This window comes from Acyrthosiphon pisum, chromosome A1 (genome assembly GCF_005508785.2).
Source record: "Acyrthosiphon pisum isolate AL4f chromosome A1, pea_aphid_22Mar2018_4r6ur, whole genome shotgun sequence".
In the NCBI taxonomy this organism is placed as follows: domain Eukaryota; kingdom Metazoa; phylum Arthropoda; class Insecta; order Hemiptera; family Aphididae; genus Acyrthosiphon; species Acyrthosiphon pisum.
In genome coordinates, this window is record NC_042494.1 from 83,519,191 (window position 1) to 83,539,196 (window position 20,006).

At 34.5% G+C, this 20,006-nt stretch overlaps 1 protein-coding gene across 1 annotated transcript; it reads left to right on the forward strand.

Moving 5' to 3' along the window:
* The first annotated feature begins 592 nt into the window (after positions 1–592).
* Positions 593–16,536, forward strand: LOC100167494. Its single transcript, XM_001950156.5, has 4 exons — positions 593–969; positions 13,433–13,556; positions 13,657–13,758; positions 15,733–16,536. The coding sequence occupies exons 1-4, from the start codon at positions 952–954 to the stop codon at positions 15,765–15,767; spliced, it is 279 nt and encodes a 92-aa protein (XP_001950191.1). The 5' UTR covers positions 593–951; the 3' UTR covers positions 15,768–16,536.
* Positions 16,537–20,006: the final 3,470 nt, after the last annotated feature.

The window sequence follows — 20,006 nt, forward strand, 5'->3', positions numbered from 1 at the left end:
AGAATATTATAATAATAATTGTAGGTAGCTATACGCAGTTATGTCGCAATTTCGTCATCAGAGGAATAACACACCTATACACCTCTTTTATACTCATTATATAGTTGTATATTGTCACAACATACCTACTAAATGCTAATATAACTACGAATTTATTCGAAAAAAGAAAATCGCATTTAATATAAAACTGTAAAGTATAATTGGGCGCAGTGTTATATAAATATAATAATATTATACACTATACGTTTTACGGTGAAAAATGTAATAGGATAAAACATAAATCGTCTAAGTCGTCTAAGTCGTCGTTGGTACGACCACTGCCGCCGACCATTCGAACCGGTCGGCGGCGGCGTATCTGCAGCCGCACACCAGAGAAGACCTTGACAACGGATACGGTACACCTCTTTTTAGCGCTCTTCCGTGCCGCGATTTTTCTTCCTACGGTTCGCTCGAGCCACCCCCACCCCGCCGCCGACGACTACAGGAACGTGTACAATAATAAAATATTATTATTATTACTATAATACAACGTCGTTCCCACCGCCCGGCGAAAACCGAACGTCAAGCCACTATATAATCTAAACGGATCGCCTCCGAAACCCTAGTGTTTAGTTACCCAAACTCCAAACCGTACACACATTTTACCTCCATACCTGTTTTTTATATTTATTTATTGTTTTCGAACATTTCTATAAATACATTATATAATTATCGTATACTCACGTACCACTGTCGCAGTGTGATACCTGTTGTACACCGCGACTACTACGCACGACGCCACTCTTCGCCGTCTCCGTCACGAACGACGACCCATATCACAACTACCTGTTGTACCTCTACATAATATAATATTTATTATATTTTCCAACGTTCCAGTTCCGGTTGTGTATTTTTCTCGCCGACCTTTTATCTGCAAGTGCCGCAGCGAACGCCAAAAAATATAAATACAAAATGGTTTCCGTACAAAGGGTGAGTGTAAACGATTATTAATAATTGTATTTGTATACATTTTTTTTTTTTTTTTATAATCTTTTATCGTACTTATAAGCGCGATAAACTACAAGACCGGCTACTCTAAAACGCATAGGTAAAAAAACATATTCAAATAAAAGTAAAGTTGTAGGATAATGTTACAATAAAATCAAATTATATTTAATATTACATTTTAATTTTTGTTTAATGCAAATTTAAAACTAATAAAATTTACAAGCAATCGCAACACGTGGTTTCAATACGATTTTTTTTACTAAACAATTTATTCATTGATCCTTATTCTTAAACGATATTATAGAGTTTATTTAATTACGTAATTACGTGTGTACACAAACGTAAATTAACATTGGTTAACATTACGAAATAGGTCTCGTGCATTTTAGAATAATATTACATACACTGCGTACTTATAGAATTTCGGGCAAGTGATACACATATTCAAAAATGACTGATTTAACTACAATAACAATAATAATTATTACAAATTTCTTTCTCCCATATTTGAAAAATAGCACATTAACGATCCGAACGGCCATCAGTCTATAATTATTATTGTGCCTAAGTATTTCACATTAGTGAAAACTATTTCGTTTTCATTAATCGTTTTAAACTGCAAGGCTGCGCATAGTACATATATGTAATGCATAGTACCTACCTACATTGTACATAATATTATTATTATTAAATCACCCGATATTATGTTGTTAATATACAACGCGCGTACGACCCAAAACGAAATCGGACAGAGCGGCATTTCTTTTACACCATTCGACTCTGAACGATACACGCAAACCGATGGAGGATTTATGGTACGAATTTACCATGGGTATGCCCAACATTATTCAGTTCATATCGGATAGATGTTCCGAGCCGATAGGTCTAGAAAATGCGAAAATTCAGTAGGCGTCCAAATACTTTTGATCCATTACATCCGCGAGGCCTTTGAATAAACCCGTCCATCACGCTCCCTCATACGACCCGTGTACGCATACAGAGTGTTCAACCACGCGTGTTTGCAGTTATGGCATATTATACCTACGCAAGAAGAGTTATCACTTCCACAACACTGTTCGATCGGGACAAAAAATGTCATCTCAATAAACGCGATAAATACAACTGGCGCAACAGCATATAAAGTAATAATTTTCAAAAAATAACGATCGGAAGCCACGGGGCAACTTTATAATAATTATATGTTGATATTATAATGACATCGCAGCTGAGGCGTGTTCGCGAAATTCGCGATCGAGTTCGGTTTATATACCTACCTACATTATTATTTTTATAAGTACATTGAATATATATGTCATATTCTATATTAACGTGTCCTTTATACACGCACTCTTGCACTCACGCTCGTAATACGATAATAATATCCCATTTAATGGTATCCATTACACATTTCGCATTTTGGCCGACACGTGTGAAAAACGCCACCGCAAAGCTATATTATACATATTATATTATTATGTACATTGTATGTATATATGTGTATGTTTTTAATATGCCGCACGTATGCCGGCCGTCAATACGTTTAATAATAACAATAATAGTAATATAATGTCCACGTATTTACGGCTGTTGATGACATAATAGTATCACGTGATCTGCAGTGTACCTAAATGACAAGGTAGAGCAGTGGTTCTTAACCTTTTTTGAATGACGGCACACTTAATATTCACTAACTACTACTAATTAATAATTGACACTTTTTGACGATTTTAATAAAAAAACTTAATATTTTATAAGATTTTTGCGGAACACAGTTTATGTATTTATGTACATTTTCAAATTGTATAATATATTAAACAATGCACGAATAGCACAAAACAGTTTGCATACAAATAACAAATTAGACAATTAAAAATAATAAAATCAATAAAAAAAAATTCACAATTTTATAATTTTTCCTCTGATTTTAAAATTTTGACGGAAATCTTGTTCCAAGTTCACGGAACACTGCTTAAGAACCACTGAGGTTGAGGGACTATAATATCGGTCGTTGTAAACGATACGACAGGCCCTCGTGTCACACACAAGCACATATAATATGATTGTATTATACGCACAACGCAGAGGTACTTTGCTCGGCTAGTGTTTCGACACTGCGTTTTCTTTTCGAGGGAAAAACCACCAATCAATGCCGACCGTCGGTCGCGATATACATATAAATTACACGCCGTCTCGTCTGTCTCGTAGCAGTCGTAAGTCGGTACGCCCACGCCCGTGCGTGCAGTGTGTATGGATAAACGTCTTAAACAGCTATACCTATATTATTATACCTATACGTTCCGCGGTTGTCCCGGGGCTCGCCATCATCGTCGTTTTTCGAAACGTTTTTGGTTTTTTAAATCCACCGCCGCGGAAAATCCGTTACGAAACACACGATATAAAAATATAATATCATACCATCCATATGGGAACCGGTGCAACGGTCTACGAGACACGCACGTCGCCAACGACGACGTCTGAGCGAAAGCTTACAAGTTACAATACCGTGGTATATACAACAGATGCTATAATAATAATGACACGTATCTATATACCTATAAACATCCTACGGACACCAGTTGCGTCTCGTCGGCGGACGACGACGATGTTGCGGTCGTTAAAAATGGCAATCTTCCATACAGGTTTAGACACTGCCGTCCGTGGAGAGTAAAACTACATCGCGATTATCTATAATATTATACTCTTGTGCCCCCGACGATCTACCACAATCTATTTAGACGCGATAGCCGCCGTCACGCGTTAATCACGCCCGGGTTCGTCTGCGTTTCGGGTTTTATCACGCGCATCTGAAGGCATAACGATCTTTATATTATTTTTTATTACATATATTAGGTATTATGCTGCAGCCTACCCGTCGCTACGTTTTCACAAAGTAGTCAACCCGTTTCAGACGACCACGTCGTCGTCATGCCACACGGTGAAAAAATTACGCACGCAAGGTTAGGATCCATTTGGCATTTATTAAGTGTCTACATTCATTATATTTTCGAAAATTCATAATTTTTTTTACTTTTTTGAGTCACTATATACTATTTTTAGTTATAACTCACAAGTTATAAGTTTATAACCTTAAATATTTATCACTAATTAGGTACTTAACTACATATTATGTGTAAGCATTGAAACATTCCGAAAAATATTGTCCTTCGGAATATTAAATAACAAATTGTATGTTGTCATTCAATAAAGTAAAAAATTCAAAAAACTGATAACGGTAAATTATATTGAAAATATTATAATTTTGTTTTACATTGATATTTAATTATGTAAAAGTAAATTAAAATTTTCGAAATATAATGAGTGTACTTATACACTAAAATGGATCACATATTCACATCATATATGTACATAAAATATCATCATGTGTTGTTTGAGCAGTAATGCAGTACCTATATATTATTATAGAAGGTCCTCGAACCAGAGATTTTGTCCGATACAACTATATCGTACTAACCTCGTTTGCTGCGATTTCGTGTAATATAAAACAATATATGCGTTCGTAATTAGACAGGTCGTCGTCACTGCCGTATCAAATAAGATTCGTTTTCATTCGATTTGATATAATGAGCGTTACGCGACGAACCGTAGATAATTATAAATATATTATATTATTATGACGATAAATCAACGCTCGCAGGACGCATCGATTTAGATATTCAAAATAATAATACAAACGAGACGTCGCGAAACGAATACTTTAAAGACGTGTCGTGCAGATAGTCGTCCTGCAGCGAGAGGAGTATAATATTATTCTGTAACACGCTCGTTATAAAATGTCTGAGAAATCGAAAACCAAAAAAATTTTTTACGTCTTTCGCGGTCGTTCGAGTTTCGATATGCAAGTATTATTATAGGTACTATATTATTGTATCGACGCAGTTCATTCTACAGGTAGACATCATCAACATTTAAATAGTTTTCAGCGCCTAAAAATGATATTTTAGAAAACAATATTTATCTTTATTGTTTACAATGCTATGAACCATTTTAGACTGCACTAGGTTATCGATAACGTTTCCCGTACACATTTCGAGCTGACGAGATTGCAGTAGGTATATTATTACAATGCAACTGTTATATTTGTTTATCTCGCGGTAACGAACCGTTAATTTTATCATATTCCAGCGAGAATGGCAAATATTTTTTTAATACCGGAACTAATTCGTGACACGCGTCCTTCAAAAGTCAATTTTTAAAATATGTCGTTTACAAATCGCGGAGAATTGTCAGACGTAGATAGTAATAAAGTATAATATAAAATGATATGATATATACCTATAATGAATAGATAAATTTAGGAAATTCGTAATGAAAGTACTGCGAGAAATGTGCATTGAATTCCTATGACTGCAACGTTATATATTATTAATTCTTTAATGATCATATTATTATCGGTTAAGTTATTTTAGTAATTATTATATATCATATTATATGAGTATCGATTCGATTTCTTTATCGAGGAGGACGTTTGAAACAAATTGATAAATCGTTCGGATTCAAATATTTTATAAACTAGTACACTATTCAAGTCTTCTCTATACGAAAATAATCACTTAATGATCACGTCGTACAAGACATGTACACAACTACATTCAATATTTCAATCAGTATTAGATATAAGTATGTTATGTTTTACTCTGACATAACTATATACCTAGGTACCTATTATATTATACAAATGATAAATATATATTATATTAACGCTTTAAGCGCGATCGCGTTTCCAATTGTGTCCTTTATTGTGTTTCAAACGGTTTCGGTTATTATTAAACACGTGATGAATGGAGGTATATAGTTGGTCATACATTTCACCTGGACTCTTCTGGCCAGTCGAACAATTGCGTATATGTCCGCGGAGTGAATACAATAATATAATACCCGACACCCGTACATGCACACCTTTAAATATATAATATAGGTAGGTCCGCCCGGCGCCTAGGAAACCCTTAGGACTTTCTCTGGCAACGCGAAATTCGTCGTCGTCGTTGAAAGAACTTGTAAAAACTTGACAATATTATTATTATTATTATGTTATATACATTATTCTACATGTACATAATACAGTAATTTGACCATGACACACACTCACAGTATGCGCGTATGTCCCAAGTACAAAATATATAATAGTACCTACACCTACCTATATGGTACCCATTTATGCGATTGCCACCGGTGTTACAAAATTATCCGCCAGAAGATTTCGTTGCTCATCCGCCGCCAAACGTCCGAGGCCGTCTGCGGATATGTAGTCAAAACTTAAAACGAGACTTCGTTATTAAATCGTATTATTACCGTTATAATTGTGTTGTATACAGCAATCAGCGACAGTAATCATTATGTACAATGTTATATTATTATACTCTATTTTCTCAGCAAACGATGCGCACCAATCTCCCTTTGATCTGTATAATATTCTGTTTGCACCACTGCGATGTACATATGTGTTGTAGTGTTCCGATTGTGGTTTGTTTTTTATTTCTAATGAAAAATATCACTTAATAGTTGACGTAATATTAAAATATTATAATGTATTTATGCGTATATTGTATATTCTTGAGTAACAAATCATAATAATAAAAATATATGGGTAGTAGATATGTGAGCGTTTTCACGATCTGTTTCTCCACACACACATATCATAAAATAAATACATTCCTCGGTTCGGTCGAAATCTAAAATATCGATATCTCACAATAATTTATGTAAAAATATTATACAATATTATAAATCATTCGCGGTGAATATATGCATATTGATCATATCCCCACTGAAACCGTTCCCTGTAAAGATGACGATCGATCAAAATTAGCACACTGCACGCTCTGTAATGTGGTATTTATCCGCGGAAATATTACAAAAAAAAGTAAAAACCCGAATAGCTCTTGGTCTCTTATTACACAATATACCTATACCTATAGCCGATGGTGTATACCTACGTTTACCGCGTGGTTACGACAAGTAGTTATCCTTTAAGTCTCCAAATATAACTATTACCTAGTTTCATTACAACAGGGCGAGCCCTGAGTATAAAACGATACGTCAACTGCAGCAGAAGTTGATGACCGATTGAAAAATTTACATAATTTCCCTATATATTATAAAGCACGCCATAAACGTATACAAAAATAACAATATGCACCTTGTACATGGCATACTCACGAATGTTCCAAAAATTACGACAAAATAAAATGCCAACGGTGGCGTCATATTATATTATTGTTCTTTGTATACCACGAGATTGAATCGACTGAATTCTTTTCGTCACTGGTCCCGTTCTGGGTTTTTTGGCGATTTATTCCGCTTTCGATATTATAATATTAATGTACTTAGATACGTATCATTTTATAAGCTCGACGATTGTGGATTTCGAGAGACAAATCGCAAAAAAAGAAAGTCTAATATAAAATATCCTCCTAAGGGCTATAATGATGTATTACAACTTTATAATATATTATATTAATGTGATTGACAGTCGCGTGAATCTTCATTCCCTCTGAAGCGAGACTGGATATTATGCTTTTAAATTTTAATAATATCATCGACTTCATAAATATTATATTATACATAATATATTACGCCACACTTGTAATAATATAACATAATATAAAAAGTATAAATTCGTTTTTTTTTTCCATTCCGCGATTTATTGCGCCAGTAAAACGTTAAAATATAATTACGTATTTTATTTGTTTTTATCATCTTGAGCGCGTCCAACCGGTTTGCGATCGAATCCGGCAACGATTCGAGGGGAGATTACGCGCGCGGAAATCGAAAAAGCTGCATTCCTATAGTATCTTCAGGTATATAATTTAATAATTCATATTATTATGAACACTCTGCCGCAATGAGATGAATATAATACAAATGATAAAAAAAACACGAGAATAGTCGACTTCGTGGTTATTACGAACGGCGCATGTGATCATCGATAAACTTTAAAGTCCTATACGCAATGAGGTATACTGCATTGTACAGTGGTGAACGGAAGAGATAATATGTGTGAGTCGGAGCTTTGGTACGGTATAGTTATTAAATTGTCTTGTCAAAATAAGATCTTTTTATAAAATGTTTTATGAAATTATCGTTATCCAACTTGATTTATTAATTTCTTTCTTTATACATAATATGAAACTTTAAAAATACAAAAGCTTTCGTATTACAGAAGTAACATAATATATACGAGTATGTATATAGCCAGGACATCAACCATTTAAGATACATTAAGCTGCACAATTTTCTTCACCTTACAGTCATGCCACCTATTGTTTAGGGTACAATAACACTTAATATACTATGATATCTTGAAAATAATTTCTTAGGGTCGACCGCAGGACGTTCACGTGCTGCAGTCGTACGCAGGGCGTATGGTAACGCTGCACATTATATAGGTACACATAATATTATATTATGTATTATAATAATATACGACGTGACACGCATCCACGTAGTCGTTATTATAATATATAGGTGCACATTGTACAACACATAATAATAATAATAATGATAATAATTAATAACATATTATATTATTATTATTATCGCGTATGGGCATTGTGTTACCGTTATTATTGTGTCGTTGAGAAAGGTTGTTTGTGCAGATCTCGTACGACGATCGACGATACGCGTACATGCAGATAATAATAAGACCTATAGTCTTGCCCGGCATTGCCCCATGGAAACAGTGGTTTTCGGTTTTGTGTGTCAATGTTATACATGTACCGCGAAAGAGCGCACACATCAATTTCACGGCAAATCGTTTTCAACGACGACGACGACGACGATAATGACTGAGATTTAACGTCACACGCGACGGATAAAACGCTGCACATGAATATTATGTTGGAGATACCTATACCTAGGTATAAACAGTACCTATATACCGCATTACCGCGACCGCAGACGATCTTCACCGCGTAATATTTCAATAATATCATTATAATGTTATGTCACGCGTTGTATTACCAGCTACTATGTATATCATTATAAAATTGAAATCCGTTTCCGAAAGAATTTGTAAGCACGCACACACACACACATACATATATATTACGAACCTATATGTAAATATATCATATACCTACTTTTGTTTCGGCGAAAGTGACATTAAAACACACTACAGTACACCGCGTATAATATACTCACGCGCATTATATTTAGGTACATATTTTATACGTCTTCAGAGTATATTCGGACGAAGGATTTAAAAATATGTATTTATGATATTATATAATATAAATATTTTATGTGCTGTGTCCGACGAGTGCATACTTTGCTGGGCTAATGGACTTTTGATCAATTATTATTATCCCTATTCGATTGCGGAATTATCCAGATGTATATTTTTTAACTCTCCACGTTTTAACGACAAAGCACGCGTAGGAATATAATAAAAATCACGAATATGGTTTGCGCATGTGCGTGCGCGCGTATAAATACTCGTTATTGATGTACGAATAATCACATTCGGTATTTTCTACTTTCGTTTTTGGCGACAGACAAATCGTTAACGACACGTTTTCGATTCAATTTACTGCGCTACCGGTGCAATGTATAATAATAATATTATATATTATATTATTATGTATAGGAAGCGCGTAAGACGGGAAACGCGTAATGTTACATGACCAGTTTTCTATAAGACTGCAGCGCTGAATATCGCGTTTTTGACGATTTTCACGTTGAGATTCACTGCAGCAGACGACGCGTTTTATCCCATATAATATATATTTATTTAACGAGACGGGAATTTAGCGTTGTTTTTATGATCGTTTATGGAGGTGTTGTCTAAACGCCTCGGGCGTGAATAATAAAAAATATCAAACTTATATTAATATAACTAATATATTACATAATATTATGTAGAATAATTACAAAAATGCTGGTCGGTTACTACTGATTTGGGCCTTACACGCGCGCGTATACAAATCGGATAGGACTTTTCAACATCCCGTTCCCGTCATATATCGTCGTGCCACGAACGATTGTGATACCACAGTTGTTATAAAACTACTCTAACTTATGCGTGTATAATATTATAGTTTCGAACGTATATTGTCATCGTCTTTGTCGTGGTGGCAAACTGACAACAATCGCCTATCGTCATATTATCTTATATTGTTCAAACGCGCAATGATAACGACATGCACAACCCGAGACCGATAATTTTTATCGTTTTACACCTCGTCTAGACGACCCCAAATCTGTGTGCTCCCATTTCCCATAACTGTCCGACGCGTATACAACAACGATGAGCTGCATAATATACGTTTAAGTATTATATTTTAACGACGTCTCAATGCAGACTCTGCCTCATGCAACGTATAAGTCACCAACGCAACAAAGTAATTTGTTTACATATACGTACATCATGTTATATCGTACGGTTTTTACACCAAACACCACTGCACGGCGTGTCCGTTATTCGATTTCATGCACACCAATAGTAATATAACGACCGCGTGAAATCGTATAATAAGTATAATAGTGAAATGAGCTGCCATATATTATGATATGAATTCCCAGGGGCGGACGCGATACTGGCGATGCGCTTTGGCGGACGCGCTGCACGGTCGTCCGCGATTCTCGAACGACTCGCGGCGTCGTGTACCTAAGTATACCGTAATATACCTATAATGTTCACGTAATTAAAACCGTGATCGAAAAACGATAGTCGTATGCGGATTATAAAAGACTGCAGGGCCGAGCGAGGAATACAATAATATGCAAAAACATAGTTGCCCGCGTGGTATATGTGCACGATATATGTGCACGATATATAACAGGCGATTGAACATTATATAATAATAATATATCCTCCCAAGATTAAATTTAAATCGTTAAGTCGGTCAGATTTTCAAAATTCTCTCAATCGCCCCGTATAACTATTCAACTTCATAAGTGAGTTTCGGTGAGCTATTAGAAACATACACCTATATTTTTAGAGGAGTCGAAATCATTACGAACTTAGAATGAGTTTCAAACATGATAATACGATTTTGGCAACACAGCGCATAATATATATTGATATATTATAAAAACCATTTGATATGTGTAAAATAGTATAATTTAAAATATAATAAGAGTGCGTTTTAATTTGAAACAAATATAATAGGTTATGCCCAACTTATATAAGGTTTAATATATTTTTATTAGTTTTAAATTAATCGCGATCGAATGAGCGAGGTAAACGTTCTATAAATCCACATTAATATAAACACAGTATGCATACTTAGGAACCTATATATAATAGGTATATTATAATATATTATATAGGCAATACGAATCCGATAGTTCTGTAAGTACGCGTTTTGTTCGTATTTCTCTCGCCTTATCGTCGCGTAGTTTTCGTCGTCGTCCATTTATCACAGCAGACATTTTACGCGTGGGAGCAGCCTTTTATTAAAAATTGCAGGTACACGTCCGTCCCAGTGACACCTATATATACGTACATATATATCTATATATTATTATATATTATATTGTCGTCGACATGGTATTGTAATATGTATATATACAAATGTATTATACCTCCGCGTCGGTCGCTGCAGCTCGGTATAGGTACACCCCGGTCGGTCGTTGTTAACAAGATCGCGGTAACGCCTCTGACACACGCGGTCTACATGCATAATAATATGTATACGTATCGCGTCCGCGGCGCCATAAATATTACCGTATAATAATATAAAACGAGAAAAAAATTATATAAAAACGCGAAATAAAAAACGGACACGAGCGAAAATCGTTACGCATAAATTTATACGTCGGATCCCGTCGATTTTTACACAACTCACGGGCCCCGCAATGCCTACGCGCTCTACTTGCCATTCGTACGACGACGACTACTAATAATAATACGCACACAATATATACATTTATATAATATAATAATATGTATATATTACGATTATATTATGCGGATTGCAATGTGCAGCGCGCGGATGCAATATAATAGTGCACGGGTCATATTATTATGTTATTACTTGTTATATTGTGTATTTGTGTGTATCGCGTATAACTTAAGGTGCAGGCTGTATATAAATATAGATAGGTAGGTAGGTGTATGCACTATATGTCGTAGTTATTATATAGTACTAAAATTACGACAACGCGATTGTTACATATTGCAATTTGAAACAGTATACCTATAAAATTATACTTCTCCAAAATCCAATAGAAACTGCAGTTTTCTCGTCAAATAACCATCGTACATGTATATAAGATCATTAAGAATTAAGATGATGACACCGAAAGTAGCTATATAGATCGACAGTACCATCAATTTTGAAAACAACACGCCTCATGTCGATTCATCACTATAAGAACATTTTTTAAATAAATATTTAATTTTAATTTTTATATATTCCTCATTTTCACAGACAATACTTGCCATTATATGATACGGAAATGCACCATAATTACCATAATATAAGATTGTAGAATGAATAACTTAAATAGTGTAAATTAGTCTACATTAATTATACAATATACATTTTAAATAACGAAAAAATCACAGATATTGTATTTACTCGAAATTTGATAATAGGTCAATTATTCCTTCTGATATTAAAACTAACGAAATTTAACTACTGAACCAGAACGTAACATTGTATTATGCTACCCGCTTGTGATACGTAGACAAAAATTGTAGCTGCAGCTAGGTGTGGCGTCCCCGTACAATAAAATTATGAAATCGGTAACAAACAAACATTTTAGATTCCTTTATTCCGTGTACTACTATAACAAGTATCAAGGGAGTTGAGGGTTAGTCAAACAAAAGTATAGCCCATCTATAATAAGAAGTTAAATATATTATAATAATGGACCGCAACATTTTAAATTATAACATATTGTTTCCTGAATCCTGGTTCAATGAATCCTAAGCGCCTCGGGCCACCCGTTCATCGTAATAAAATTAAATGATAGTAAAATATGTAATATTGTTTAATTATGCAGCCGGTATAACGAATAACGACAATAATATTATATTATGACGTGTGTTACTTTGCGTGACCTTTCGAAGAAAACAAGTTTCAGTCGATTTCTGGTGAAATGGATTTATCACGTCCGAACCTATACGCTATCGTTCGCATGCGAACACTGTAACTGCTCACAAATTATTTTATAAATATCACCGTAACTCTGTAATAAAAGGTTTTTTGTTTAACACCATACCTCCACAAGACATTTTATTTTGTTTTGTACCTTCGTGTTTTTCAGTGTATTATTTAAAGCTACTACATAAATTAAAATAATAATTGAAACTTCAAAACTAATGATAATAATAATTTCTGGCTATAAACATTTGTTTAAATACACAGACATTTTCAAAGAACTGAACTGAAAATATATTATATAAACTGATGCAAAAATGCAAAAATGCATATGATTTTATTATTTTGTGATTTTACAACTTTGCTTTTGTTTACAGGTGTTGATCGTGCTGTGCGTCGTGCTGTGCCACCTGATGATCGCGTCAGCTCAATTCGAATTCAGCGACTTCCTGTCCAATGTCGAACAACAGTCCGGCAACCGAGACCCTAGGGAAAACCGAGGTGAGTTTAGAAGAAAATAATAAGGTGTAAAAGATAAATCTTTCTAAATCAACATTTTTATTGTATCCCATTTTCCCTTCTTCCGGGAAAAAAACAACAGGTCCAGTTCTGTTCCCTGCCACACAACCCGGTTCCGAGACCAGCGGCGTGGTAGTAGGAGCTTCGGGATTCGGATTCGTTCCCCCCGGCGGTAACAACAAACGTAAGTGTTTTTAATAATATTAATTATTGGTATACAGATATTGATATTACGAGTGGCTTGTTATCGTGTTGACGTTTTGATATTAATCGCGGTTAATTCGAACAATAATTGGTCAAATTTACTTGAAAAAGGTGTCTATCGTCTGGAAACCCGGCTATGCGCGCGCGTACATTATAATAATATGTGTTAGGTACGTATAGCAAATTTACGATGACGCAATAATTACCTACGTCGTCACCACGAATAGTTGAGCAATTTTTTTTCCTACCTACCATTATCGTTGTGAAAACCCACGCGTTTTCGAATCAAAAGGACTTTCTCGAGTTTTCCGACTGTAGTATAATACTATCTCGCTGTACCGTTGTAATATATCAATCAAAATAGACCACTGGTTGTGTGAATGGGCATATGATAGTCATAATATATTGGGCGAATAGATTTTACAGGGTCGGATTCCGTCAAAGGCTCAAGGTCCAAAGATTGTGCGTCTAAGTCCGAGGGACTGCGGCGACGGGTCTGTAATTAAATCGGTTCGTCCTTATTCGAAGGTTGGGTAATGACAGTCGTAACAAGTTCACAACCTCTGCAATCGCTTTCGAAAAGTTCGGCCGCCGGAAAATTTAGCACGCATTCTCCGAATATATGGCGAATAGTTGACCCGTAAGCGCATATATATTGCCGATACTTCGCGCCCAATTATGTATTATTTATACTCCGGGGCGATGTTGTTTTCAACGGTTTTTGGGTCACAAACGGTCATCGCCGACATTTATGGCTATTACTATATATACATACTATGTAGAATATACTGTCTGCTGTGGCCCATATAAATATATAAATCGCCTATATATTAGTGCCGAACGACTGGCGAGAGGATTATTAGTGTTCGCAAATTGTTCGGATAGTTTCCACAGCAGCATTACGCGGCATATTGCGCGTGTAATATAATAATATATATATATATATGTATGGTACACTTTACGATGACTGTTGTGCGCTCTATTGACTCCGCCGGGGACGATGGGGTCGGTGGTAATTATATATTATATGTGTAAGGGACGCGGGCAAGAATGTTGCAGCGGCACACAGAAAGCTTTCGGTAGCCGCCGGTGTTTAAGGGTGCTTGGAGGTATCGCCGAGGGGTGGGGTATGGGCTCGTGACGAGAGGTTAATTTGGATGAGAGAACCGAACTCAAAGGGCGCGATCGCAGCAATAATACGTCCGACCGCAGAAACTGCTGCCGCGGAGTGTACGGCATATTATACATATATACAGTGGCAGCCGATATAAGTCGTCTTTTGCGGATGTTATTGAATGTGTACAAGGCCAACGGTTTCGGACCGGGCGCGAGCGGATCCGGCGTCTGCCCTTTGCCGGAAACAACCCCTTTGTGGAACGCTCGGGAGGAGGGCAGCGGGAGACACGATAGACGCGCGCTAATGAAGACGGCCGGCTCGGTGAGATGTTGCAGCGCCGACGTTACATATTATTATTATTATTATTATTATTATTACGAGTAATATAGGACGAGAGGAGCCAGTTCGGGCCGGATATTAATGTTCGGGTTACGAATTCTGCCGGGACACTTCAAAGCCGAATATTATCATTAATATTATTATTATACGTAGTGAAACTATACTCGCGAGTTTCTGCGGCTGAATAATAATATGTATAATGATTACGACGCGACACTATAATATTATATTATTATGATAATAATATAACGATTTTTCATTCGGCCATCCCCGCGTAACGATAATATATTATAGCTGTAGTACTTGAACCAACTAGAACTAGGTGTGCAAAAGGTCGAGTTTTGGTTATTTTATTGGTACTTGTCATACCTATATTATCGTCACGATCTTCTCAATCCGCAGAGACGTTAGCCCCTAACCGACGCGTATAATATTATATTATTATGTTTAATATATGGTAGAATCACACTACAACGTTCGTATATTGTTTATTTACAGAACCACAAGGCCAAAATATCTTCAGCTTCTGGTGATGATGACGAGATCCGATAACGAAACACAATATGCAAGTCGATTGAATTTCCTAAGCGTTTCGCCAGGCAATGGATAGCAAATATATACTTGTCAATGCGAGATCTCCTCTACAATATAATAATATTAATAGCACAAATTAATAATAATAATAATTATATACTATACGCACTACATTATACATTATATCTGTACACACATCGATGTAAAACGACAAATTCATAAATAATACAATATAGGTATACAAATATATATATAAATATATATATCAGTATACGTATATATACGAGCGGCAATAATATCGTGTGCACGATTTTATATACATCAAATGCACGCCTTGTATTATCTGAATTTGTACAGGTATATAATATTATATAGGTATACTCTAGGAGTTTTCTTAATTTATTTTATTACTATTGTACATAATTTACAAGTCTCTATTATGTCTAATAATTTATTTCATAGCGTATATATTATACACATTACATATAATTATACAGCCGTCTTAGGTTAGTTACCAATTATTATTAAAAATATATTATACTATATATTTATCATATTATTATTGTATTCTATATAGGTATTGTAATTTTAAGTGTAAAACAATAGGTATGTATTTGTGGTTACCGTGTTTACGCGTATCCGACTACATAGTATATACCTACCTATAAATATTGTACAATTTTGCAGTTGTATGCATACAACAACAAAAAAATCGTAAAACAACGAAACATGATTTTATTGCAATAAAGTTACTACTATTTATTATTATGATCGTGTTTAAAAACGTGTGAATTTATTCAAATCGTCTCCTTTTATCTACCCAGTATCATTAATTACCACTATATAGGTAGTTTCCTTTATACTATATTATAATGATGCTACATGTAAATAATATGGCATATTATATTATATTATATAAAGAGACGATATCCTATAATGTTTAACCATTACATGGGTGTACTATTACATATCATATAGCGACACTGCAGACGCTTTGGTGATAGGTTTTCGCTGTTATCAACGTGTTGATTCAACACTTTGACGATCGATAAAGTTATTAAAACTCACAAAGGAGAATAGACACAATAAAACACAATCGACAAAAATACAACGGTCTTTATATTTTTGGATAATTTTAATTTTTAAAATCTTGGTCTACGATAAACTCGTTGTTGGTATGAACCTATGAACGAACAATGCTCATTTGTGTGTATCATCTATAATACATTATAAAAGTCCCACTATCATCGCTTCAACTGCAGTATCTACAATTCGCATCCAATTATTATAACTGAGTTGTAATCTAGTTTTAACTATACGTAAATTAAAATGTCTGCGCTGTTGTAAACCACAAAGAATAATAATATTACAAAAATCGCATAAATAATTCAACTTGTATACCCGCTCGGTGTACGCGATTACGTGCACACACACAGCCAACGGTAATCGAATTCAGTTTTGACATGAGAAAACAAGTAAAAAAAAAAACCCGGAACCAGCAGAAAAATAATAAATCGTTATCATAATACCTATAATATAATATGTATAGAGACGTACAACAGCCCATTACAGGACATCGTACCTATTACTATTATACAACACTGTGAAACAACAGCAAAAATGTGATTTCCGACGTTTGCAGTCGTGCCGTCATCAGTATGACAGCAACAGTGAATCATGGAGTGGCTCAACTTTTTATAGGAGAGAAGATCGGTGTACAAAAAACCTGATTTATGTAGGTACAAAAAAATGACGTTTTAAGGTAGGTAGTAAAAGGGCATTAGTATTTAAAAAAATATTTTTTTAAATGAAACTCGAGTTCCCCAAATTCAAAGGCCTCTATGTTTATGCAATTACATTATATAAGTTACATAAATTACACATATTATGATATATTGATATATGGACTGTTGTGTTATAACAAACAATAAACTGCGTATATACTAAAAAATAATAAAATGTATTGAATATATATATTTAATAAACACTAATGCCATAAATACTATCGCTGTTATGTTGTCCTCTGTTTGGTGAATCTCTTTGAACTATCATAATATTAGCTATATAACTATTGCAACTATCGTGTTTGATTATCATCGTGTGTACCCACCTTTGTAAAATGCGTATATTATACCCAATAAAAAATCCGCACAAGTTGAATTCATATTCATAGTTTTGTTAGTACAATATTTAGTAATTACTACCATAACTCTTACATTTTAATAAAATACCTGTATACTTAGTTTAAAAATACATTTATTTAAACATGTTCAGAAAACTCATTCTGCGAGCGTTTTACTATATTTTAATATAACGCAATAGACTATAATTGCATTAACCTATATATCTTTAATATGTAACTGGACAATAAATAAATATCATAATATGAACAATCGTAACTATAATGTGCTATAAACTATAGTAACTAATGGACGGACGGGCGGACACCAGGGGGATATAATATAAGGTAATCTAAACTTATGATTAGATACCTAAAACTATATCATAATTAAATCGATTTTTCTCTTCAGAACTCGGACCAGGGGGATGGATGATTGTCCAATGACTAATATTTGTTAATCATATATATATATATACTAGGTATAATTTTTTGGACAAGAGAATATTATCAATGGGTCAATGGGTGATATCGTGAAACACAATAACCACCAATGATATACGCACAATGTTGATTAACGTATAAATCGTAACGATTTTTGAAAGCGATAATTCCTTACATTGTCTCACAGAGATTTGTATCCAAACCGAATGATGAGAACCCAAGCTTTGAATAGATTATAGGTTCACGAATTGATAATATACGACGCACTGTCCTCGAAAAATATCGTTCATAATCGTACTTACGAGTTACAAATTTATGTGATTTTGATAGTTTTTTTAAATATTATACAATACTCGAAATACGCGAAGGACAACTACTGTAGGTTCTTTGAAAATGTTTTCGGTGTCTATATAGTATATACCTATAGTAATGATACCGGTAATACAAATATACGCTATCTGTAAAAAATACAGGCGCCATTTGGGTTCAGTAAAAATATCTTCGAAAAAATCTCCAAAACGCCAAATCTCTGCAGAGATTGCATCAAGCACGGCACACTTAATCGTTTTTCAATTAGAAATCTATAACATTTTTAAGAAATATCAAGCATTGCACCAGTGGCGTCATTTCAGTTTTTGAGAGGGGGAGGCAAAATTTTTGACCAGCCCAAAGTAAAACCGAAAAAAAAAGCTCGCTAACATTTATATTACATTACATTACAATATTGCATTTTTATCTCAATACAAATACCCTCCTTATACATAATTGTATACTTACTAGTTAGTATCAAAGGTTAATGTCATAAGCATACAGGTAAGTAACCCATTTTTTGAGAGATAACAATAACTAAATAATTAATACATATATGTAGAGGTTACTTAAATATATTACCTATTAGCTACTATATAAAGGCCCAAAACTAGCCCATACCCGGCCCGACAGCGGCCCGCTAATGACAAATCTCTTTATCTCTAATTAATCTCTTTTTGGGATTACCAGGTTTGGGATATGAATGCGAGTTGAGAAATAAATAAATAGATAAAATGGATTGGGATGACGATATAATCTAATGTTAATAATATAATTTAATTATTAACAACAAAAGTAACTTAACATTATTATGAGGTACCTATTTTTTCGCCGATGAGTCGGCGAGGTAATGCAATATGTTTAATATTTATATATACAATACATTGATATAATGTATTATATAGATTACCTATTGTGTGTACAGACGCATTGATACGAATAACACTATTCTCTCGTCTTTTCGAACCGACGATTGTGACATTATTGACACTTAATTCGACCTGGTCATTAACGAGAACCACTTCGAAGTCTCCACCGACTATATTTGTTGTGTGCATCGTGACCGGCCTTTGAAATCCGGTCGTTTCCTTTATATATAGTAATAGGTCTAAATGCAGGTCATTTGTACAAGTACAGTCGTATTAGATGACCTGCAGCGTTTGACCGCAGCGCTAACCCAATTGAGCTGGACAATACTCTCTCCTGCAATACAGTATATAGATAGTTTGCAATATTCTCCGTAATATTAATAATTATAAAATGCATAGTAGTAGGTATCATCAATCGATAGTTTACCATTATATATATATTATATATATTATAGTATTATAGCAGGCAGAGTTCACAGGTTAAGTAATTGGGCCGA